The 25,664-nt window shown below is 39.4% G+C and overlaps 1 protein-coding gene and 1 long non-coding RNA gene across 3 annotated transcripts in view; one reads left to right on the top strand and one right to left on the bottom strand.

Moving 5' to 3' along the window:
• Positions 1-1,763: 1,763 nt before the first annotated feature.
• Positions 1,764-22,302, bottom strand: dgat1b (diacylglycerol O-acyltransferase 1b). Its single transcript, XM_074653771.1, has 17 exons — positions 21,774-22,302; positions 19,642-19,729; positions 16,618-16,658; positions 15,839-15,924; positions 12,803-12,855; positions 12,173-12,278; positions 7,734-7,862; positions 7,305-7,367; positions 7,086-7,189; positions 6,540-6,578; positions 6,243-6,284; positions 6,110-6,154; positions 5,171-5,283; positions 4,663-4,728; positions 4,118-4,205; positions 3,581-3,643; positions 1,764-2,892 (listed from the first exon to the last, which is right to left on the bottom strand). The coding sequence occupies exons 1-17, from the start codon at positions 21,992-21,994 to the stop codon at positions 2,743-2,745; spliced, it is 1,497 nt and encodes a 498-aa protein (XP_074509872.1). The 5' UTR covers positions 21,995-22,302; the 3' UTR covers positions 1,764-2,742.
• Positions 21,423-25,664, top strand: part of LOC141779111 (uncharacterized) — a 181,954-nt gene continuing 177,712 nt past the window's right edge. Inside the window, exons 1-2 of one of the 2 annotated variants that reach the window (XR_012596200.1) lie at positions 21,423-21,550; positions 23,741-23,828. This is a non-coding gene — a long non-coding RNA (uncharacterized LOC141779111). Of the gene's footprint in view, positions 21,551-22,160; positions 22,297-23,740; positions 23,829-25,664 lie in introns of those variants that run through there. The other variant, XR_012596199.1, reaches the window with a different exon arrangement.

The raw sequence follows: 25,664 nt of genomic DNA, 5'->3' as shown, positions 1-25,664 counted from the left end.
ATACAAGAAAAAAAAAAATGATCTCAAAATAAATGAGAATGTAAAGGGAGATTAAATAAGAGTAATGATTTGGGATTAGTTATATTTGAAGAATGAGAGTACAAAAAGCAAGCACAGATTTGTAGAGCTGACGGTGTTGAGGTGTGGATTCCTTCAGACCAAGACTGAATTTGGTAATATTAGGCTAGTTATACATACAGCAGGAAACTGGATCAGTGTTGAGGGATGAAAGGAGTGTTTTAGTTGTAATTGCAACATGCACTGGTAAATTACTGATCCCTATAGTCAAGTGAATATCTTTATTGGATGGTGTATAGCACAGAGCTATAAAAGTGTGAATAAAAAGCAGGAGTATTTTGGTGGTTGGGCTTCTGCAGTCACATTAAAGGGATAATTTGGGTGTTTTGAAGTGGGGTTGTATGAGGTACTTATCCATAGTAGGCGTATCACCTACAGTAGGTGACGGTCGGCACGCCCCCAGTTTGGAGAAGCAGACAGGAGTTACCGCACAGAACCAAAGCAATGTACTGCTGTGGACGGGGCCGGCAGCAAAACGTATTTTAGCCCTCTAAAAGAAAGGCTCACCTAAAAAGAAGCAATATCAGTTTAAGTGTTCACTATATTTAGAATATTTTTCCATCAGACAGCCCTTTCCAACAAGCAACTGAAGCCACCAGACTCCACTGAAAAAATCTGTAATTTGACTTTGCAGAACTAATCTACTGCTACTGATCTACTGATCTACTGATCTACTGCTGCCTCAATCGGTTAGTTTGTTTGTGCTATTTTGTGACTTTGGTGAATTCAAACTAAACAGTCGCATTTTTCTCAACAGTTCTGTCTGATACAGTGACAGTTGTTCTTGCCTGGAATTCAAATATTATTTGACATGTTACTAGTCTGATTTATACAAGCCCAAAACGGTGTAAATGCAGTATCTCTTTCTGTGACATGAGCCTGTAAGTTTACTAGTTACAGATGAACAAAAAAAGGGGGTCTGACTCAAAAATGTCCATTTAGTAACAAGACAAACTGAAGCTATTTTTCTTTTTCATATTCTTCTGTTCAGAGGCTTAAATATGCATATGAAAATCCCTTAACATAGACTATAGACTAGTAAATCAAAACTCAAACTAAAGAGGAATGAAATCAGTGTTCATTCCTAAAATGAACACCTAACAGGGTTTCATGCTGAAGTGTCAGAACAGTTGTCTCATGTTGACAGACCGTTCCTACAGGTTTTGGTAAAACCTTTCTCACAAATTTCTAACTCCCTTACCTGTATAGTATATATATCAGCAGCAGATCATTGATGTGAAACAAGTTGTCACCTTGTGGACCTGTAGTTGACTGAACTGATCACTTGGGATGACTTGGGAGTTGCAACTGGAAGGTTACAGTTTGCTGGACCACAAAACAGAAGTTGAACTGATTTAAGAGGATACCCTTCCATAGCAGTCACATACTGTATAACTGGCATGTGAAAACACTTGATACTTGCATTTACAGTATGTCCATTTATACAGTGATTGGATACATGTTTACATACATTTGTCAGCCACAGAAGCTATGAAAGTCCTGCTCTCTTCTGGCTCTGTGTCGTGTGTGAGTTTCAAATTCAAGAAGAGAACCTGTTACACCGACCTTTTGCTTTAAATCTTTATTTACCTTGATCTCATGACAGATGTCATATTCACTCACATGAAGAAAAAATCTTAAGTGTGATAAACGTAAGCACAAATAACACACACTTAAAACAAGCCTTAAATTGAACTCTGAATGTTTAATTTCAGACACACACATTGTATTCAGACGCATCATTCGACATTATTACTTGGCAGCAGCCCAATGAGATAGTACCATGACAAAAAAAAAAAAAACTAATTCAGTGATTTTACATACTATCTGTTTTTTTTTTCTCCCCTAAAATATAATAAAAATGTTGCATGATTGGATGCGTGCTGTATTATTGTAATGGCACTAAAAAGAAAAAAAATAGTCATACAGCTAGCTGGCCTTTTCATAACCAACAACGTAAAATATCATAAAAAAATAAAATCGTACATTTATAAAATCCAGCATACTTTCACGTTTCCTGGTGATGTTCCATCTCACAGTGAAACCAGACAGATTAAGGCCCCTTTGGCTCACAAAAAGGAAACACAGTGGATCATAAATCTCTTTCACAATTTTTACAAAAGCACTTGAATCATGTTGTGAACTTGACAATTGATAGAATTCAGCTGTAGTCATTATACTATCCATGCACACAGCTGAAGAGGAGCAAAACCTCGTACGGTACCCAAACTGGCCGTCAAAGGCTTTTAAAAAGACGTTTGAAGAAAAATCACCTGAGTGAAAAGCTGCGTGACTTTATCACTTGACACAGAAGTGAAGCCGCCTCTGTATGTTACAGTAATGTTTCAAGATTCAACATTTTTCTACATTTTCCACTTTAAATATCTAAATAGTTCCCCTTTTAGCTATTCGTACCTTTCCCAGCTTGAAGGGTTGAAAGGGAGATACAACGGATGTCTAATGTAAACATGCTATGATCAGGCTGTGATCAGTTCATCCTGACATGTAAAGTACAATATCTGCACTGGATACAAGTGGTACCTCTGTGTTTGTTTGTTTGTGAGCGACAGATAGACAAAGATAGAGTGAGACAAAGTGGGATACCGATGGTAGATACAGTATGTATGTATATACAGTAGGTGTGTGTGAGCGTGTGTGTGCACATCATTCAGCCTCCTGTCTGTAATGCATGACGTAATAGTCGTGGACGTACATCAGGACGGCGAATGGCTGACCAATGATGAGTGAGATCCATACCGCAGCGTTGCCGTAGTCACCGCGCAGGAAGCGACCAACAAACCAGGCTAATGGAAGCTGATAAGTAAAGAAAAATAGAAAATTAAATAAACATGGTGGGTAATTGGGTTTTTAATGACTAATTACAGTGTCACATTTTCTGTGTATTTTCCTGATTTCTGTTGTCTGTGTTTTATGACTCAGCACTCTAATGAATAACAAACTAACAAAGTCAGGCACTTATATTGTCCTGCTATATTCACCATGATGCATCAAATGTGCCCAAGCGTCATGCTAATGAGGTTATTAATTAAGTTAATGATACTGAAGCCAAGGCCAACCACTGAGAACACATTTTAAAATGTCCCACAGGAGTCAAAAGCAACATCATCCACTTGTCTTTGTTTTGACTTTTAGTGTAATTGGGCTACAAATAAACTATTTAATAAATGCAACACTACCTTTAGTCCACCTACACTCATTTTCTTTAACCTTCTCAAACATTAAAAAGGAATTTCTTTAAAAAATTGTGTATCTTGATAGGGCTGCACGATTATATCCAAAATGATATGAGATCCCGATTATTTATCACAATTATTCATTGATTTTAGGGACAAAATATTTTGATTGCACTTTCACATTTAAATAAATTCCTGCTATTGTACAAATCTTTGCATCAAAATAAGACTTAAAAAAAATATATGTTTTAAATATATCAGTATCAGTACAGCTTTGTACTACTTGTCATCAGTGTGTTGGGTCTTACCTGTGCCATCATTCCCATGAAGGCCCAAAGCCTGAACATCCCGAGAGGAATACTCACCAAGTACTGACACAGAAACAGACAGGGAAACAAAAAACATTACATCAAATAAATTGTGTCCTTCCTCTATAAAATATAATCAGACCATCTACACGAGAACGAGGATAAAGAAAGAGGATTTTTGAGGACATTGACCTTCAATGCAGTGTATTCTATCTACAATGTAGAGGCAGACCGATCAGGACGTTTGACAAACTATCGTTATCGACGAAATAAGCCACAGATCAGCACATCGCCCATTGTAAATAAATAGAACATAATCTGATGATATAATCCAACAAATAACACTTCAGGATATATTCTTACTAAGGATTAAATTCGGAGTGACACAAAAATTATTTATTAAAAACGGTTTAAAGTAAAGAAGATATCAGTCAATTAATCGACTATCAGATTGTTTGGCCTTCAAAAAAATCCATAATCGGCCTCTACCGCAGTGTCAACATAAGCAGAGAAAGTAGTCGTGGTCTCAGCTTTTACCTCATGGAAGAAAGCCGACAAGAAGAAGACAGCTGATTGGCTGACTATTTTACTAAATCCTCTCCTCAGTAGCGGCTTGTAAAAGTGGCTGCAACACAGACAAAAGAGCAGATGTTGAAATGAATGGATACACAGATGATGGGGTGGATGGACATATACTGTAATTCAGAATACGTTTTCCAAATGTCTGATACTGTATGTTGAAATATGTTAACTCTCTTATTTGCTGTAATTCTCCCTCCCAGACAGGAATTCAAAGTAAATAGGCTTTAAACCCTCTAAATAGCATTTCATTTGCTTTGTCTAGTTTAATATAACCTCACTGGCTTTGCTCCTGCTGCTGTGTTGGTGTATGTGGAATTGGCTGCAGGCGCCGTATTTATTACTAGCACTTACTCTCTCACAGCCAGATGAATCAATTTCCCAAATACATCAGTGTGCCTTGTTAGGTCTGTCTCCCTGCATCAAACCCGCCGCTGTCCCCTGTGTTCAATTCTATAAATTTCATTGCTCCCTCTCAGTGTGTTAGTGTGCGAATAACTCACCGTAGACACCACTTGTGTACCGGGATGTTCCAGTTCTGCCAGAAATATGTCACCGTCTCCGAGTTCCTGAAAGAAGAGTCAGCAAATAGAGCGTTGAAGCATTACACGGTTTAAACAATGGATCTGAGGCAGGTTCATCAATATTGATGAAAATGAAAAGCCTAACATCTTTATTGTCATGCAGGGAAAGAGGAAACAATAGTATAATTATCCTACAGTGCATTGAGTGATGAACTTGATTTACTGATATCAGGTACAACACATAAAGAATCCCCCCCCCCTCTATCATTGCTTGCAAAGTACTGAAATTATCTACCACACATGCTTACATACACTTTTCAATTTATGTATTCATTTAGTATGCATACACATCCATTACCATGAATACACAGATGCAGTGCATGCAGCAACTGCACAGACCCAGTCAGTCCTTCAGCACAGGCCACACCTCATGAAATTCCTACAGTAAGTCATACACACACACACACACACACACACAGAAACGTACCACCAGTCGTTGTAAAACTGTCTGTCTCCAAAGCGCAGCAGCTCAGCGGTGAAATTCATAGACGAGTGGAAGAACCCGTAGAAAAACATCAGCCACAGCAAGTGATTAGGAACCTGGAGAAGGGTTAGACAAATGGAAGGACCCAAATGAACAAGAAAGTATAAGACTGTGGGAGGTTTAAGACCTTTCACTTGATCCTGTGTACAATTCCCGCTCAAGGAGAAGTCTCGTTATGAAATCTGAATACCCGTATACTCTGGCTCAAATAAATACGGCCGGCAATCAAATTCAAAGAACTCGTCCACATTGTCGAAATCTTCTAAATATTCAGCCATAACATTGAAAATCTTTTAGATAACACTAAGCTACGCTTTCTGTACTCCAACACAACAAACTCTGCCCGGCTGGCACTCGTGTTTCCACCATAGATGTATTCCACTTTTCCACCGTTGTCTTCAGGCAACACGTCACCTCTCCAGATTTTGGAACAAGACTTCTGCTTGAGCGAGACTCTTTCCATAATGTCAGACACTTATAATAACAATCAGAGCCTGTCACGGCAAAAACAAGCACGTTTAGTGGACGTAAATGACGGCGCCAGCTTGCCCCAATAGCACCATATTGCAGCCCGTGAGTAGCTGCCGTCTACAGAGCTCTCCCTCTACTGGACCAATTTCAGAAATTGTCGCTATTTGTCAGTTAGACACAAAAACAGGGGAGAATAGGGTCCAGGTTGAAAAATAGAGAAGTTACCCTTTAAATTCAAAACAGAAGGGCTGGAAATCGTTATGGCCTTTGGATAGTGTTGTACTTTGTAACACTCTATGTGTTATGCTATTTCATCTTACAGTATGTGTTGGTCATCAACTCACAGCAAGCATGAAGACAAACAACAATAGTAAAAGGATCTACGTGTACATATGTTGTGTTTTTACTCACAGCTAATCTTAGAAGTCTTTCAGTCATCCTGGACAGATCCATATCCTATAGAGGAGAGGAGAGAACCAGATATAGATTTACAAACGATGCACAGCAGCAACAACACGCTTCACTGTCATTCTGGCCTCCTCACCTCTAGTGGCTTCATGGAGCTCTGAATGACGGGAATCATCCACTGATAGAAAGAAAGCAAAAAGCAATGTTATGACATTTTCAGACATGTGCCATAAACTGTGAATTTTACATATTGGCTTTATGTTTAGAGTCATTTTTCCATAGTACTTCCACAGTTCTGGAAATCAAGGCAATATATGTAAATATATAATATCACATCAAAACCTTATATCATGACATTAAAGAACTTGAAATGTGAATGGACAGACATATATAGCACCAAACATCAGTTTTGGTTTACATTATAAGACCGTACCTGCTGAGTGAGACAAACTAACAGCTGGACGAAGAACAGCTGGGGACAAAGACACACAAGTGAGTGACATGATTTCACATAAATAAATACATAAATAAATACATAAATATTTATTATCATTTTTTTTTTACTTGTCTATCGTTACTGTAAAGTAATTCTACTTTCTGTTTAGAAGAACAAATATTGTTTACATGTCTGATAGTCTGAATGCTCATGTCCTTTGCCCTGTTGGACTTTGTTGTCATTGTGTCCCCAGATCTCAACATTTAACTCAATGTGTAAAATATTATCATAACCGCTAATAATGACGACCAGAACGACAAACACAAGACCCAGTGTTTTCCCTTAAATAAGCTAAATGACATCATTAATCATCCTCTTCACCAGCTTGCAAACAAACACTAAGCTCTTAAAGGCTGTGCAGGTGTTCTTGTACTTGTTGTTGTTGTTGAGTAGTTTTTTTTTGGGGGGAGAAATAGCGCTTAGATCGATGCGACAGCAAAGGTGTTGTTTTCTGGCTGATGCTGACATGAGATATTTCCTCACCATCTCAAACAGTCTCCTCAGCAGGAAACTCATGCGGATGTTAGGAGAGCGAGGGAAGTTGAGCTCGTAGCACAGAGTTGGAGCGAAGACAAAGTAGTACATGTCTACAGAGATGGAGAGGAGTTCAGTGTGACAGTTAGTCAAAATATGTGACAAAATGAAACAGGAAACATTATCAATAAAGTTTCATACAAACACTAGAAAGGTGTATTTGAGTACCTCTGATGGTGAGGTTGCCAGGGTAACACACCTTACTGTCACCCTTGTGCTGTGCTTCTGGACCTGCGGGCAGAAATAATACACAAACATGGGTTAGGTATTTTATGAGTCGTTACATACAAATACAGAGAAAATAATAAAATGACAATCAAGTGTGGAATTTATGTTACATTATCAATATTTCCACACAGTACTGTGACAGTTCCTGTATGCTGTCAATCTCCCAGTTTATCCAAGAGCTGCAGAATCAAGTACCTGCCATTAGATGTCACTGTAACAGCATGAGCAAGGGGCTGAGAGATTATTTGGGGTAAGAAGCAGAGACTGACCTTAACATTAGTGAAGAATTAATTGTCAATAGGTCTTAAATTTAGTATGCAAACCCTCTCTTACCAAAACTATGTATGTGCACATGTGTTTGTGACTTACAAGACATCGACCTGGCCAGTTTTTTGGCCTTGATGGTGCTCAGCTCTCTGCACCACATGTTGACGTCCTTATAGGAGTAGAGCTTCAGGGAGAGGATGGTGTAAGTACCAAGAACGAACGCACCGCCAACTGCCAGACAGAGAGAGAGAGATGATGGTTAACACTGTGATGTGGATAAAAGCTGATGAGAGAACCAACTGATATACTGCCTAGAAGTATGGGAGGATGAGAAGCAGAGATGAGGGGGGGAAATAGTGAGGAAGAGGGGAGGTGGGGAGTGGAGTGAAAAAGGAGGAGACAGTGGGCAAAAAAGTGTGAGATGGAGAGGAGAGACGGGGACAGAATGGAAAGCAAGAGAAAAACAAAGAGAGAGAAAGAGTGGAAAAAGGAAGGGGAAGAGAGAAGGAAAGGTCGTCATTTGATCTTGAACAAACAGCAAAACAAGCTCAGTAAAATAAATCATCTCAGCTCAAAGCATGGGAGCGGTCTAACTATGCCAAGGACACTATTATACAATATAGTCACCATGTTTACCAGTCTGTGTGTGTGTGTGTGTGTGTGTGTGTGTGTGTGTGTGTGTGTGTGCACTCATAAAACTGCCGGTGTTGCGTTTTGTGAGTCAATATAAACAAAATATTTGATGTTAGATTAATAAACTTATTTTGAAATCTTTTACACACACACACACACATACACACACACAAGCAGGCCAACTGAGCAGTTTGCCTACCGGGGCTTTATCAATAGTCACCATATGCTTGATAGCGAAGGCTCATGCTGACCAGAGAGGAAGACACACACCAACGAGCATATACACACTCATACATGTGCACGAACACACAAATAAAAAGTGCCTGTTGTGCCAGTAGGGTGAGGTGCAGGTCAGCACACCTGGCATCAAACCACAGCAGATCTTATCCATTAACCATCTGTCTCTCTGGCTCTCTGTGGCTTCTAGACAACTAGATTGGCTCCACAGAGCTACTGTAGATAATAATCATAGAAACACAGAGAGAGGTGGAGAAAAACATACCAGAGGAGCCAGTCATCACCCACTCACAATTTCACAACAAAATCATAAATTTGTCTGTGAACTCACAACCGTTCACTTTAAAATGTCAAAGATCTCAGCGTGGTTGACTGCACTGTTAATGTGTTTTTTTCTCTGTCAGCAGACTCTAGCATAGCAGAGACTGGGAGTGTTAGGATCCACAGATTAAAATCAACATGCTTCATTTTCTGTTTCTTTGGGGAGTGCTTTGATCTGGGTAAAAAAAGGTTCAAACAAAGTGCTGTATGTACCCCCAGATGCCAATTTGACACACCTTGCTTTCAAGCCTGTGCAATATGGATAATTATCTAAGTTTGGATCTGAGATGTGAACATAGAAATCTAAAAGGACGCTGTGTTTGACCAGAAGCACCTGGCTGAATTATTCAGCTGTGCAGAAGATTTCTACTTTTCTCATTCATCACACTGAGAGCTACCGGCATTCAAAAAAGCTGAAAGAGGTGTTTGTCTTCCTTTAGAGTCCATATACCTGTCCCAGGATTATTTTCCCTCGTATTTTACTTGTTGCTCTCTGTCAATTGTATCATCAGGAACATCAGCTAGGTTTTATGATTAAGACAAGAATCTTCAACAAAACTGTTCAACAGTTTAATACCTCTCCTTGAACATTAAGCCCAGTGTACAGTGGCTGAATACTGGTTGCATAAGCAGAGTGTTACAGTGTGTTTTATGCTTATTTTAGAACACACCACGTATGCTGGACTTCACGGTATACACCCCCCAGATTGTCTGACCATAGTGAGATGTGTCTCTAACTATAAAGCGAGGAATCTCTGTCTGTCTGTCTGTCTTTCTGTATGTCCTTCGCATATCTCGAGAACTGCTCATCCATTCTACTTCACCCCAGGGAGTGCAGTGTTGAATGTACATGCAGTGCAATTTGACCTGATGGTGGCACTATAACAATACACTTTATGTTTTGGCCTGTAACTTATAAACTGTGATTCTCAGAAACCGATTTTGTGGGTACAGACGAATTTATTCTTATAAGAGATTTTCCACCATTTAGAATTGTGTCCAAATCTGATTTTTTTTCTTTTGCAACTCCTCCGACAAATTTTGAGCAATTGTCACCAAATTTGGTACAGCACATCTCTGGACCAAGCTGGAAAACTACATAATATATTCAGCTTATATTACAAATATATTTAGCTTTGTGCTATTGTGACCACATTTGTTGGACATGTGTAGATATGACGTCTGAGTGACCATGATGAATCATCAACTTCACACTTGGCGGGTACAAGCAGCCAACGCTGCAACCAGCACTTCTGGGGGGCCAAACAATCGGCTTGTTCCGGACGGGCACGCGCTCCGAACGGGCACTGCACTAGTAGAATCAAACCCAGCAATTTCTTGCAGCAGACTTGTACACATTAAAGGACATCAAAAGCAGTGGTAATAATGAAATAATGACAGTAGAGAACAGTTCCCCCTCATCACTACAGTATTCCTCAAAAGAAATGTAATACAATTTGAAATTAAGCTTGATATCAGATCCTTGCACTCTGCTTCATGTACAATGGCTGAATACCGGTTGTGTAAGCAGTGTCAAACACACATATCTGAACACACACATACACACACACACACACCTGCCCTCTGTCATTGCCCTTCCTGTGTGAACAGCAGTGCAGAGCAGAGAACAGACAGACAGATGGACTGACTCCTTTACTCCTTCACCGCCCAGTGAGAGAACAGATGAGAGGAGAGGAGAGGAGTATATCAAAATGGGAGATGAGCAAAGAATTAAAACAATCATTCTCTTGGACCAAATTAACATTGTGTGCCAAATGACACTAGAAACTCAAATCGGTCTGTCTCATGATCAAGGTAAAGTTAGGTGTCCCAACTAAAGCTTGAAGAAAAAAAGGACTGAGAATGTGCCAAAATATCGGAGCTAACTATATTATGTTAATGGTGTGAAACGCACTGGAACGTTTGTGATTGAAGCGAGAAATGTGACCTTGGCAGTGAAATATTTTACATTTTCAAGTTCATTAAGTTCAGAATATATATCTCTGGCAGAGGTCCTACAGTTTACCTTTACCACAATACAAGCAAATCGGCCTAGGGGATTAGATAGTGAAAGTTGGATACCCATCACATCAGAAGTATGCACTTTTTCTTACACATTTTATCAGTCCATAATGAGTAATAAAAAAACAACATGTTTGCTACAGTACATTTTCTTTTCATTCTTTCTTTTCATTTGATGACAGTCAAATGTCCTGTTGAATGCATTTGAATGCAATCTTGAACGTTGAATGCTATCTTCAGTCATCTACTTACCAGCAAAGAGTAACATCTGTATTTTTAAAGAGGACCTATTATGCTTTTGTGCCTTTTCCCCTTTCCTTTTGTGTGTTATATAGTTTTTTTGTGCATGTAAAATGTCTGCAAAGTTACAAAGTCCACGCCAAAGGGAGTTACTCTCACCCACAGAAACCCTGCTCCTGAACTGCCTGAAACACCGTTTCCTTCTGTAACGTGGTGATGTCACCAAGTAACACATTTGCATAATACCTTCCTAGCGCCTAGTTTGGCATGCCCTCCAACAAAACTAGTTAGAGCGGAGTCCGAAGAATTTGGTTCGGGGCTCAAACAGAGCGTTTCAGACAGAGGGTGAAAAGAGGTGCTGCAGCACAGCCGGTTTGAGAAAAATAAAGCGTTATTTGAACAGTAAAGCATGTTAACGTGTTCTAGTAGAAACCCCAAATACAAGTATGAACTTGAAAAAGAGCATAATAGGTCCTCTTTAAAATATAACCAAAGCAACTCAGGCAACTTTTTTCAAAACTGGATCTATAATGATTTGAATGACTCACTGAAGGGAGTATATCGTGCTGGTGTGTAATACTTTGTGTAAAGTATTGCTAATTTATCGTGGGTGAATTGAAATGTTTGTTGAGGGCGTCTATGGTTTCCTGTCAGGCAGCCTGATGAAGACAGAAGAAGGTGACCTTTGGATGACCCTGTACGGCAAACCACACCTACTCTGGCATCTCTCCTCTCCTCTCCTGTCTTTTCCTCTCCTGTCTCCTCGGAGCCAGCTGGAAATAATCCAGTCATGACCAACTGGTCCATTACCACTAACCGACCAATTATGGCTCTGTATAAGAGATGTCTTTTACTGCACTATCAAACTGGTCGACTGTTTCTCTGAAGGGCAAGGATGTGAATGTCCTCTTAATCTTTATTACAATTACATTATTTTCTGTTTTATACACATGGCAACAGTGTTAACTACCTATGAATAGATAATGGTTTGGCTGCTACTGTTTTAGTCAACTCTGTTATGAACAGCAGGTAGTAGCAAGGCTGCAAAGATGGTATTTTAATAAGAGTAAAAAGAAAAAACAATTTACCTGGGGTCACGGAGGGGACCAATAGGACCACTGCAGCAGGGAATGTTAGCATGATTGCCATGTTAATGCAATGGACCAGAAATCCCACAAGTTCAGTGAATGAACCCTGGGCAGAAAGAGAGGCAAAGAGGGACAGCAGGAGTTTTTACATTAAATCTTAAAGACAAGTGGTCCTATTTTAAACCACCGTCACCCAACCTTTATTTTGTTTGCAGATTTTTTAACTTTAGTAATTTGTTGCTGAGCTTATTCTAAAAACAATAACAAAAATATAGCAGCTAAACATGAAAATTGTAAGTATTTCTTTGCTCTGCTTTTGAACAGATCCTCGGAATAAAAACAGAACCGCATTTCGAGTCATGGTGGCCTATTAAAGTTTTAAAAAGATGTTCCATATTCATGCCAAATAGACAGAGCATAACTGAATATGCCCTAAATGTAGATGGTGAAACTAATTTCTCATTTTACCATTCAACATTTGCAGATGCAATTGGGGAGGGTCAGCCAGTCAGTCAGTTTTAGGAAAAATAATCCCTCCTGGGAGTTGTATAAGTGCTGCGAATTCAACAGTTCAGTTCAAATCCACAGTGCTCTGATGTTTAAGTGCATGCAGGGTTTCTCTCCGCTCACCTTCGACAGCTGCCTTTCTGTGTAGAGAGCCACCAGGACGAACACGTTGGACGCTGTCAAAACACAACGAGAGATTCATGTCACTTCCTCTGAAACAGTCCAGATAACATTTTTTTCCTGACAGACCCACTTCTGAAGGGTCTTGGCAGGATGACAGTATGAATATGAATCTGAGAAAAACAAAATATCTCTTTGTTTGTATAATTTTTTTCAAAGCAAGATATGTTGGTTTCAAGTCTAATGTGTTTGGTCTCAAGTTGAGTATTTGAGTGAATTAAGCTTTACACCTGCCTTTTTAGCATTACCCTGCTGTCTCATACATAAGCCATGCTATCTAACACACACACACACACACACACACACACACACACACACACACACACACACACACACACACACACACACACACACAGAGACACAGACTCTCACATGATTAAACACCAACCTGATGAAAGAAATGAGCCAGCACTAACAGAGCATATGTGTTGCACAGCACACGCCAACTGCTAGTTAGTTACAAGGAAATTGACAAGGCAATTGAATGGGTGTGCCTGCACATGCACACTTCATTTTATATTCTATTGTTGTTTTCAAAACTTTAGGAAAGGAAGTAAAAGAGAACTTGCTTTGTATTAAACAGCTACAATATCCTTTTTTTAGAGAAAATGTGTGAGTATTGGGAGCCAAAAAGAGTTTGGACTGAAAGTAAGTTTCTAGTGCCCCATTTGTTTTATTTAATGCACACTTTATTATGCATTAATTGCTGCCACTAAGCCTGAATTGGCTGAATTGTATGTAGATTTTTTCTTTTCTTTTTTATCTTGTAACAGTGTCAGTTGAACTGCAGGGTAACTCTCTGCTGAATGAACTTAAGGAAACCACTGGTATATGTAGATTGCTCATTACCCTGACTAGACCAGGCTGAGCCACACTGATGGCACATAATTGCAGCAATTGTTCCATTTTAAGACCCTAATCATTCAGTGCATTAGCATGTCAATCAATCTAATCTGGAGGGAGCAGATGTGTTAACTGTCAGACATTTTGATTACTGGGTCTTATCATTTTGTCATCAATGCAACTATTCATCAGTATTGCTGTTCCAAATCAATTTGTTTAACGGTGCAGTCACATGCTTGTTTTTGACTTCATGGTATACTATAAGAGGGAACAAACAGGCCAAACTCTTTTTCATATGACGATAACCAGATTTGTCCATAAGGCAAGCGAATCATGCACAAGTAAAAACTATTTTATTCAACATGTCATCATATGCAGTTAGTAAGATAAAGTAGGCATCGCCAGGTTTCTGCAAAAAACGCTCATTATAGTTACATGAGATTCTGTATTTAGGCAAATGTCACATTTATTTTACCCCTAAAAGCACCTTCACAAAGTAAACAAAAACAGCCAGAGGGACAACTCTCTGTAATGTCCTCTCACACAGAGACCACTCGTATTTTCAATGTGCAAATTACTTTATCATAAAGCATTATGATTTGCTAAAGATTCACAAATCAAGACTTTCCTATCCGAAGAGCAGAGACCTCAGGAAATGCATAGCACGCTACTGCTAATTTTCTTTAATCTCTTTCGGAAACAGGCCTGTTGAGCATCTTTGACGGCAACAGCAACTATTGTGCCCGCTCATGCATCTAACTGGAACAAACCGCACCATTCAGCACCTGTTACACACACGTAAACCTTTCATCAGGTTATCTATTGAGCAGTTTTCGGGAGATATGTTGGCAGCAAACAGACTTGTAACGTAGCGAGATACCTTACACTTGTGTCAGTTTTATTTTTATTTTGGTCACCTCATAGGCAGAGACTTTCTAGGCTGCTTTTCCCAACTTTACCCATCTTGCTGCTAGGCCACCATAAATTGCAGACTTCTAATTTACTCTGTGATGGGCTGTTTGTGTGTGGGAGTGTGTTTAAATTGCTGCAGTGACTCTAGATTAGAAGTACTGACTGCCCTCTGGGAATGAGCTGCTTTACTGTCCATGCTACTGTAAACAGACTCCCATTCTCACCTGTCTCTAAACCATCGTCAGTGCGGTCATTTACCTTAACTCCATCCATCTCTTCCTCCCTCCCTCCCTCTCCTCTCGCTCTGTTCCGATGCAGCACTTTACATCAGACCTCTCTCTTCCTTCCCCACTCCTTTATCCTCCCCCCTTTCCAACTTGCATCTATTTTTTTATCCCTGCATTCTCTCCTTCTTCCCTATAGACCTTAAATCACTTCATTTTCTCTTCCATTTAAAGCTTCTTCTCTCTCTTCTCCCCCACTCATTTCTCTCTCCTCTCTTGCTCCCCATTTCTCTCTTCTCGTCCTCCCTCTGCAGCACAGTACCAGTGTGCAGTATATAGGGCAGGTGATTGTCCCTCTAGAGACACTGTAAGCTGCACCACTGCAGACTTTCAGTGTGATATACCATAAAAATAAATAATGAAAAAACTTTGAATACAGCATGGGCCTGCACTCTTAAAGCAAGGCTTGAAATAAGGCAGATCACTCCACCAACTATTTAAGGAAAACACTCGAAACATGTTCACTGCTTTAAATGCAGTTCAGTTATTCTTATTTAAATGTTGTGATTTCATTTCAGAAAAACATTTTATACTCAAAAACATGAAGAAAACATCTTTTACACCACTTGAAATGGTTCAGTGGTATAATTTAGGGACATGGCCAGATTAAAGTTTAGCAGGAGATATACTATCTGTGCACATACACATGAAGTTGAATCTTACTTTCATGTGTCCCAGATTATTTTTCAGGCTTTGGTAGTTAGGAGTAATTCTAGTTTAAGTTCAACACATCCATGTTTTTCATCCCATTTTTAAAAACGGGTTTCTTTTCAAGCACATTTTAAACAATTTTAAGCGAAATTTTATGTGATTTATTATTAAAATTATAAATTAAGGAAATGCTCCTAATATTCATGTTTGTTTTTTGTTTTAAATATGGGAATTATGCTGTTTAATTGTGCAACTGTGATTGTGTTGGACAGATGAAAAGTTGACCTACCGATCACCAGGCATGCTGCTGGCCAGCTGTAGGGATCATACAGAAACAGGGAAATCACCTGAATAGGGTCCACCAAAACACCGTACCTGACAAACAAAACAAAAAAAAGGAAATGGCAGATAAAAAACAAACAAATGTAAATTAAAATGTATTTGTAAATTTCCGTCACACAGAAACAGATTTTAAAGTAAATTAATGAGGTCAGTTTTCTTCAAAAAACTACACGCTGCATGCATATTTACTATACAAGAGAAATAGATAATTTAAGATTAGTGAATTGTTTATGAGTGACCCCAGTACTGGTTTAATTTTATGTTTTATATATAGATTTTTACAGCAGACATTTCGACTTTGCAGATAGCAGGACAAGCACATGTGACTACTGTAATAACATTAACTATGGCTCTGTTACTTTGGCCTAGTACTCCATTCCAGAGAAACCAGCATGCACAATACCAGGACCCTGAAACCAGCCTTATTGTTGTATTAATGACACTTGGGCTTTTTCTACGAGAGATGTTAAAGTGCTGCGATTAAAAACATCTATTGTCAAAATAGAGCAATAAAGAGATATTGCAGGTTTAGTAAAAGCACTATGAAGAAGATAGTGAGATTTTTGAGAACCTGGTACTTCTGTTTGGTATCTTTCATCTTTAACATAATTGGAATCTCTGTTTAAGAATGACATACTGGCTACAAGCATACAGGAAGCCTATTGAAATAACAATTAATCATTTATCGGTGATGTGAAAAAGACAGGAATAAAAACATGTACTCACCTTAACAGGTTTTCTAAGAAGAGGCGAGCATTACTCAACACCTGTAACACAAAGCGAGAGTTAAGGATGTTCATCCGACTGTGTTTCTTTCATTTGTTCATATTATCATTTCTACGCTTTTAATCCAATAAATGCATCCTTCCATATCACCTCTCTCCTCTTCTACACTTTTCTCTCTCCTTCTGTTGCGTTCCTACCTCTCCCTATATTTCATCTCTCTCCTCTCCTCAACCTATTTCTCCTCCTCTTCATCCTCCTCCTTTCCCACATCCGTTTTATTATCTCTCCTCCTCGCTCTTCCTCTTTTCTAAATGGATTGTAATATCTCATTACCCGGCACAAAGGCTCTATGCCTGGGGATGGGACAGAAGTTCAGTGGGAATGAAGAAAAACCTCCTGCGCTGAACACGATCTGTGTTCAAAGCCTGGATTAACAGAAGGGCTTTGCTAGCCTTGTCTTCTCTCCTATTCTGTCGCTTCTCCCCAGCACAGAGGAGGAAAGGTGTTGAGCTTGACATCAACTTGTTAAATCATGTTAAATCATTTAACTGTACTTGCACATCACTTTGACATACATTTTGATATATAATTCACATTTAACAACAAAAGGGTTTTGATGTGATTTCTCAAAATAAGCTAACTTGATTGACTCAATAATTCTTTCTGTTTTGATTATTTCATGAAAACATGTATTTTTCTCGAAGCCCCCCAAATGATTTGCCTGCACTGTAACACATTTGATTCAAACCATCTTAGAATAAGGTTGACAAGTCTTTATGTCAGACACAACCCCTTTTTATAAAGCATTTTTTGGCAGTGTGGTTAAGCTGGCAGTAAACCAGATTCAACACACAATCAGACACAGTGAGTCTGTTTGAAAACAAGTGGGTATTTATAGAACCGTCTGGACTAATTCTCCTTTAATTAATATCATTTTGTTATATTGGGTTGTATCAGTCCATGCCAGTGGATTATCTGCTTGGTTCTCCTTCTGTTTTATAGTGGGTTTCTGGGCAAGAGTAGAGCACAAACTGAAGTACACCAATGCTACTTATGTTAGTGCACATTAATATTTCCCTGATATTTTGCTTTCACTTATTATGAATAATGTAACTCGGGCTGCAGCTAACGATTATTTTCAATTTTTGATTATTCTTTTGATTATTTTCTCGATTAAACGATTAGTTGTTTGGACTATAAAATGTCAGAAATGGTGAAAAATGTCGATAAGTGTTTCCCAAAGTCCAAGATGACGTCCTCAAATGTCTTGTTTTGTGCACAATTCAAAGATATTCAGTTTCCTGTCATAGAGTAGTAAAGAAACCAGAAAATATTCACATTTAAGAAGACGGAAACAGAGACTTGACTTTTTTTTTCTTAAAAAATTACTCACACCGATAAATCGATTATCAAAATAGTTGGCGATTAAAAGACCAGTATGTAACATTTAGGGGGATCTATTGGCAGAAATGGAATATAATATTAATAAGTATGTTTTCTTTAGTGTATGATCACCTGATAATAAGAGTCCTTGTGTTTTCATTACCTTAGAATGAGCTGTTTATATCTACATAGGGAGTGGGTCCTCTTCATAGAGTGGAGTGCACCGTTTCTACAGTAGCCCGGAACAGCTTGGGCCGGAGTCGATAACGTTACTCGCTCCTGTCGCCACCGCTCTCTCTCTCTCTTGCTTCACCACTCACTTCCTTCGTACACACACACACACTCTAAGCACTGGCTCTGCTCCAAATGACCTACGCTGCTCTTACAACAAATGGCTCTAGAGAGGGACATTCCCATTTTCGCGCCGGCCACCATAATTCTCCTAAATGCTTGGCACACGGGAGAGACTTCAGCTCTGAATATAACCTGAACATTATCAGTAAACGTATTAAGGAGCCTGTAATGTGCAAAAACTAAAGACAAAGAAGCTGTCAAATGTTTGGCACAAAGAGCCACTCGCACACAGAGGAAGATGGAAGTGTTTACTGGGGATTTCAGGACATTATCTCAGTTTAGATAATGGATTCGAAAATGCTGTTCCCTTGTCAAACACTTTCCATCCACACTGGCGTCTTTATTCAGATCATAATTAAGAAAGTAGCTATGAAGAAACACAAAAAAATTAGTTTTTCCTCTTCTATTGGTTCGCCAGCAAGGGGTGCGTTACTGCCATCATCTGGTGAGGAGTGTTGAAGGTTCAACAAGTGGCTGGATACTTTGCTTGATTTCTGCATGGTTTCAGCTTGCTACCTCAGCACACAGCATTTTATATCTATTTATTCAACCTTTATTCAGTCCTCACCATCGAGTACCTTTTAATGTAGCTTCTATTGGTGTATTGTGTTTTAATGTGTCCTGTTGGATGTGATATGTTGTGTTTTAATGTATCCTTTTTAATAGTAGTTTTTGCACATGCAAACCAAAGACACATTTCGGCCTTTTGTACACAATAATTTCTATTTCTGTTTCTATATATACAGTGTATGGTTTAAACAGGACTTTGTTCTCACCCTGTCTCTCTCTGTAATCACTTACTACTGAACAAGGCTAACCATTATGCCTGCCCTCCTTTAGTGAAATCACTATTTCATACTCATGCAGTCATCTGACAACAGATACATAAAATATGCCAGTGACAACATGTTTTCTCTGTAGCGAGTTATACTGAAACATAAAACAGACAATCACAATCAAGTCAGAGGTAACAGGAGTATGGTTTCCTAACACTGCTATAACAACTGGAAGCACACCATGTTTCTGAATGAGTTGTCACCATCCTACACACAGTATAGATTTAAAAATGCTAATTTTACATGTTTACACTACAAAGCAACACCTCTTTTTTATCTATCCAATTTGCAGAATGTTTTAGTAGTGGACAAAAATGTATCTTTGGAGCTAAAACATTTTTAAAAAGATGTGTTTTCCCTTGCACCGTATGATTGCCTCCGGGTGTCTTTGGTGTTGTATGCATAGTGGGTGCATCTATGTTTGCTTTATTTGTGTGCAAACTTGTCTTACCAGCATGACCACACACCAGTTGAGGATTCCCCTGTAGTTATTGAAACCACTGGCTGAACTCAACAGGGACTCCTGCGTCTTATGACAGCTATACAGAGAGAAATGAGAGGGATAAATGGGTGAAACAATCAAGACCATCATGAGCTTATGATACATTTATTTTCATTTGACTCTGGCATCATATCGCTTGCACATCCCATGATGAACCTACACACTGACCTCCAGTTTTTAGTAAGAAGAAAGAAAGAAAGGAAGATACTGTATATTATACCATTAAAAAAAAGGCTACACCCAATAATAAAAATGGCTGGTAGCAGCTCAGAAAACTAAAAGTGAAGTTGGTCTAATTTCCAAAGGCGTGGTTCAATTTATGCCCCTTAATAACACACTACTTTTATGATTTAATTTTGGTACACCACAATAAAGTATACCCGACTGATTTATTGTACACTAAACACCACCTAGTGCTAAATCAGTTCACAGAGTATACTTTGGTATTACATAAATGGCCTAAAGCAGCTATTCTCAACCACTGGGCACCAACGGGCTCAGTTTTAAAGCGCGAGTGAAGATACTGGTATCATATGAAATTAGAACAACTAAGGAATTCATGCTAGCTTGTCGGGAAGGAGGCTAAATAACGCTCCAAAGTTAGGCTAAATTTTGGCGAGGAAAAACTGTCATGGCCATTTTCAAAGGGGTCCCTTGACCTCTGACCTCAAGATATGTGAATGAAAATGGGTTCTATGGGTACCCACGAGTCTCTCCTTTACAGACATAACATGTCATAAAATGGAGCGGTTCTTGAAACGAAAAAGTGATGTTGAAGACAACCCTGCACCAGTAAAAGCTCCAAAGCGTGTGGTGAATACTTTGGATTCATAATGGCAGGCAGTGATGGGTGTGGATAAGCTGGATATTTATGTGGGTCATTACACCTGACAGTGGCATAACACATATTTATAGCCCAGTTTGTCATTTATTTGGGAAGGTGGTCCTCGGAATTTTTTTTAACAATCAGAAATGGGCCTTAGTGATGTGTCGGTCGCTCTTTGAGCCGGCTCTTTTAAGTGAACGATGGGAGCCGGGCTCCCGTCCGAGAGCCATTTTTAATTTTTTTAAAATTAATTCTAGGCAGAATGATAGGATGATCTTCTCCGCGCCACGGGCACTCCATGCACTGACTGTGACTGAATGTTGTGTTAATGATGTCCGTGCGACCAGTCAGGTGATGACAGACAAAGATCATACCATCAAGCAGGGAGGGGCGGGGGTGCGTGGCGCGCTGACGGTCTACAGGTACAGAGCAGGAGGGAGAGGAGGAGTGCGTTGCGTTGCGGTGCGTTGATTAGCGATGCGTTGTAGTGCCCTGAGGTGCGTTGCGTTGCGGGTGCGATGCGGTACGTTGTGGTGCGCTGCTTTTGCAATGCGGTGCAGTGCGATGCGGTGCGGCGCGATGCGATGCGGTGCGCTGAGGTGCGTTGCGCTGAAGTGTGTTGACAGTCGGAAACGAAGCAGCATGTAAAATTATGGTATTCTGGAAATTATAAGGTTTAATATAATTATATTGAATAATTTAAGTGATATACGTGCACACATACTAATCATAGGTCAAAACAGCGCTAAATTTGTCTGAATTATAAAAGGCAGAAGTGGTAAAACGAAGAGCCGTTTGGGAGCCGGAAAGAGCCGGCTCTTCTTGGTGAGCTGAGCCAAATGATCTGGCTCACTAAAAAGAGCCTGAATTCCCATCACTAGTGGGCCTCAAGTTACAAAAGGTTGAGAACCCCTGGCCTAAAGGGATGAAGCTAACCCACAATTCACCTTGTTCATGGGGCCCTTATTATTAGATCCGCCCCTGATCATTATAACAGTCACACACACCCCTGGTCTAAAGCCATGCAGGTACGTTTTTGTTGCTCTGCCAAGCAGCAATAACAGGTTAAACTGAGAGTATGAATGAAAAAAGGGTTGACAACAGACACTAAATCATCAACAGGGCTTGTTCTGTTCAGGGCGACCTCAGACGAACCTGAGCAGCCGTTATGAAGCCTAACGTTAAGTCAATATTAACCTAAACTAAACTAAACTTTCTCAAACGTAATGTAATAAGTTTCGTAGCGTTAACTCACCTCAGTCTCTCACTTATGTCATTCCTGCGTTTAAGTTTCTCACTCTTTGCTTTAGACTGGGATGTTTCCAGTGAACGGTCCTGTTGTCTAACGTCAGCGGTCTCTGAGCTCTGACTGTCCGCCTCAGACCTCCCACTCATCGGCCGCAGACTCGCCGCTTTCACCTCTGCGAAAGTCGCCCTTCTCCTGAACCTGGAAGTCGCGTCCGGATCAGCCTTCATGATGACAACTATAGTTAAACCTACTCAAAGTTTTGACTTCTATAGTTGTGATAGTAGCAGCATGCCTGTTGCTACTGTACTAGCGTAGCAGAGAGGGAAGGGAAGTGAAGTAACAATCCGCCCAGAGAGCTCAGATATCCGGACACAGTTGACATGGAGGTAGGAGCGTGTTCATGACGCCACATGAGGTGACAGCTGCCTGCTATTGTAACCTGTCTGACTGTTGCACACTGTAACAGTCAGACAGGTGAGCCAAGGTGTTTCTCAAGGAAGAGATACGAGGAAGCATTTAACTAACTCAGGTTAGTCTGCAATGTAAGACTGGGCTCCTCCCAGAAAAGAGTCAAATAACAATAGATCTGTTGTTTTGACTTTCTGCCAACTCATCAATGACAGCAGGATATGGATAGAATAGTTGAACAAAACAATTAGGGCTGCATCTAACGACTGTTTTCATTGTCGATTAATCTGTTGATTATTTTCTAATCCATTAGTTGCTTGGTCTATAAATTGTCAGAAAATGGTGAAAAATGTGTTTCCCAGACCCCAAGATGACGTCCTCAAATGTCTTGTTTTGTCCACAACTCAATGATATTCAGTTTACTGTCATAGAGGATTAAAGAAACCAGAAATATTCACATTTAAGAAGCTGGAAACAGAGAATTTTTACTTTTTTTTTTCTTAAAAGATTACTCAAACCGATTAATTAATTTGTTTTAATTTATTTGCACATATATAAAACGGCACAAAATCCAGTTAATGACAAAAAAACAAGAAATGTGTCAGGAGAGGTCAAGAAGCCTTACAGGCTTATACAAATTAGTAGTGTACAATAAATCAGTCAGATATACTTTATTGTGATGTACCAAAATTAAGGGGCATAAATTGAACCATGCCTACGAGAAAAAAAGTCGTAATATTACGAGAATAAAGTCATAAGTCTACGAAAAAAAAAGAAAATAACACATAAAATTACTACTTTATAATATTATGACTTTATTCTCATTATATTACGACTTTTTTTCTCCTAAACTTATGACTTTATTTTCATAATAAAACTTTTTTTTCTCGTAAACCTTTGACTTTATTCTTGTAATATTATAACTTAATTCTTGTAATCTCAGATTTATTTTTTTTCCACAATGTGGCCCTAATACTCCGTCGTACCGTTGTACCGTAGACATACAACAATGATAAATAAAAATTTAAATGTAAACATAAAAACAGTTATTCATTTCCATTTTTAAAAATCCACAAAGAGCCACTGGAGAGAAGCTAAAGAGCCTCATGTGGCTCTGCAGCCGCAGGTTGCTGACCCCTGCTTTAGGCCATTTATGTAATACCAAAGTATACTCTGTGAACTGATTTAGCACTAGGTGGTATTTAGTGTACAATAAATCAGTCGGATATACTTTATTGTGGTGTACCAAAATGAAATCATAAAAGTAGTGTGTTATTAAGGGGCATAAATTGAACCACGCCTTTGGAAATTAGACCAACTTCACTTTTAGTTTTCTGAGCTGCTACCAGCCATTTTTATTATTGGGTGTAGCCTTTTTTAATGGTATAATATACAGTATCTTCCTTTCTTTCTTTCTTCTTACTAAAACTGGAGGTCAGTGTGTAGGTTCTTCATGTGATGTGCAAGCGATATGATGCCAGACTCAAATGAAAATAAATGTATCATAAGTTCATGAAGGTCTTGATTGTTTCACCCATTTATCCCTCTCATTTCTCTCTGTATAGCTGTCATAAGACGCAGGAGTCCCTGTTGAGTTCAGCCAGTGGTTTCAATAACTACAGGGGAATCCTCAACTGGTGTGTGGTCATGCTGGTAAGACAAGTTTGCACACAAATAAAGCAAACATAGGCTACTATGCATACAACACCAAAGACACCAGCAGGCAATCATACGATGCCAGTTAAAACACATCTTTTTAAAAATGTTTTGGCTCCAAAGAAACATTTTTGTCCACTACCAAAACAGCAGGATAGGATAGAATAGTTGACAAAACAATTAGGGCTGCATCTAACGATTATTTTCATTGTCAATTAATCTGTTGATTATTTTCTCAATTAATGGATAAGTTGCTTGGTCTATAAATTATCAGAAAATGGTGAAAAATGTCGATCAGTGTTTTCCCAGACCCCAAGATGACATCCTCAAATGTCTTGTTTTGTCCACAATTCAAAGATATTCAGTTTCCTGTCATAGAGGAGTAAAGAAACCAGAAAATATTCACATTTAAGAAGATGGAAACAGAGACTTGACTTTTTTTTTCTTAAAAAATTACTCACACCGATTAATCGATTATCAAAATAGTTGGCAATTAAAAGACCAGTATGTAACATTTAGGGGGATCTATTGGCAGAAATGGAAAATAATATTAATACGTATGTTTTCTTTGGTGTATAATCACCTGATAATAAGAGTCCTTGTGTTCACCGTTTCTACAGTAACCCAGAGCAGCTTGGGCCGGAGTCGATAACGTTACTCGCCTCTGTCGCCACCGCTCTCTCTCTCTCTTGCTTCACCTCTCACTTCCTTCTTACACACACACTCTAAGCACTGGCTCTGCTCCAAATGACCTACGCTGCTCTTACAACAAATGGCTCTAGAGAGGGACATTCCCGTTTTGGCGCCGGCCACCATAGTTCTCCTAAATGCTTGGCACGCTTTTTTTCTTAGAAAATTACTCAAACCGATTAATCGATTATCAAAATAGTTGTCGATTAAAGGACCAGTGTGTAACAATTAGGGGAATCTATTGGCAGAAATGGAATATAATATTAACTAGAATGGCACTTGGAGAGCGCAGACCTCCGCCAATGTGCCTGACTTTAAAAACAGATCACAGCTACAGTGAGGTGGTCGGCTCATTACTAACACGCTGTGTTTCCGTGTAACTGTATCGGCGGATGCCTCTCTCATTCAGCAGCCTTGTTATGTCCGTATAATGTTACACTACGTTGTCTCTCATCCCGTCATCTACCGCTTTTTTCTTTCCCACCGCGGATGGCCAGCAGCTCCCGCACCAGTAGGCAGATGAAATCTGAGATAAGTCTAACAATGTAGAGCTGAGCCTGAAAAGTTTAGTATGACGTCATCCAATGATTTAGGAAACTAAATGGCGTTTCCTCTGGTTCCACCCTCAAAACCTGACAAACTTGACATGTTTTATTCCACTACTCTAGTGCCACGGATCTAAGAACAGTTAAGCTTCTTCTACTTTTCAGTCATCCATAGTTTTTTGGTGCGTAATGAGCGTTACAGCCTCACTGGTCCACTAGTGTGACTAAAATGGACTGTCTTGTTAAAGATGCGGATCTCTTTTGACTGTATGGCCAAAGTACTATAATGAATTGGGATCTCAACTATCTTACTGAGTCTGTAGCAAACAGGATAATTACATCACACCCCGTAAGTTACTCCTTGTGTACACTGTATAGCAGCCAAAAGACTGTTTGAAAGCTTTTATTTAATGAGAATGCCCTTTCTGTCTATTCCAGTTCTGTGTGCTTATCCATACCGTGGTGGGAACTGATCAGTGGCATTGATCCAGCTTTATCAGTCCTTCCTGTCTATAAGGTTGTCTTTTAGAGTAATGAGCCTGTCTGCAGTTGTTGGGATAAGAGACCTTGGGGAGGGATCAATAGGGAACTTATGACT

The sequence above is a fragment of the Sebastes fasciatus genome, chromosome 12, assembly GCF_043250625.1.
Source record: "Sebastes fasciatus isolate fSebFas1 chromosome 12, fSebFas1.pri, whole genome shotgun sequence".
Classification (NCBI taxonomy): domain Eukaryota; kingdom Metazoa; phylum Chordata; class Actinopteri; order Perciformes; family Sebastidae; genus Sebastes; species Sebastes fasciatus.
This window is presented reverse-complemented; position numbering and strand designations above follow the sequence as displayed.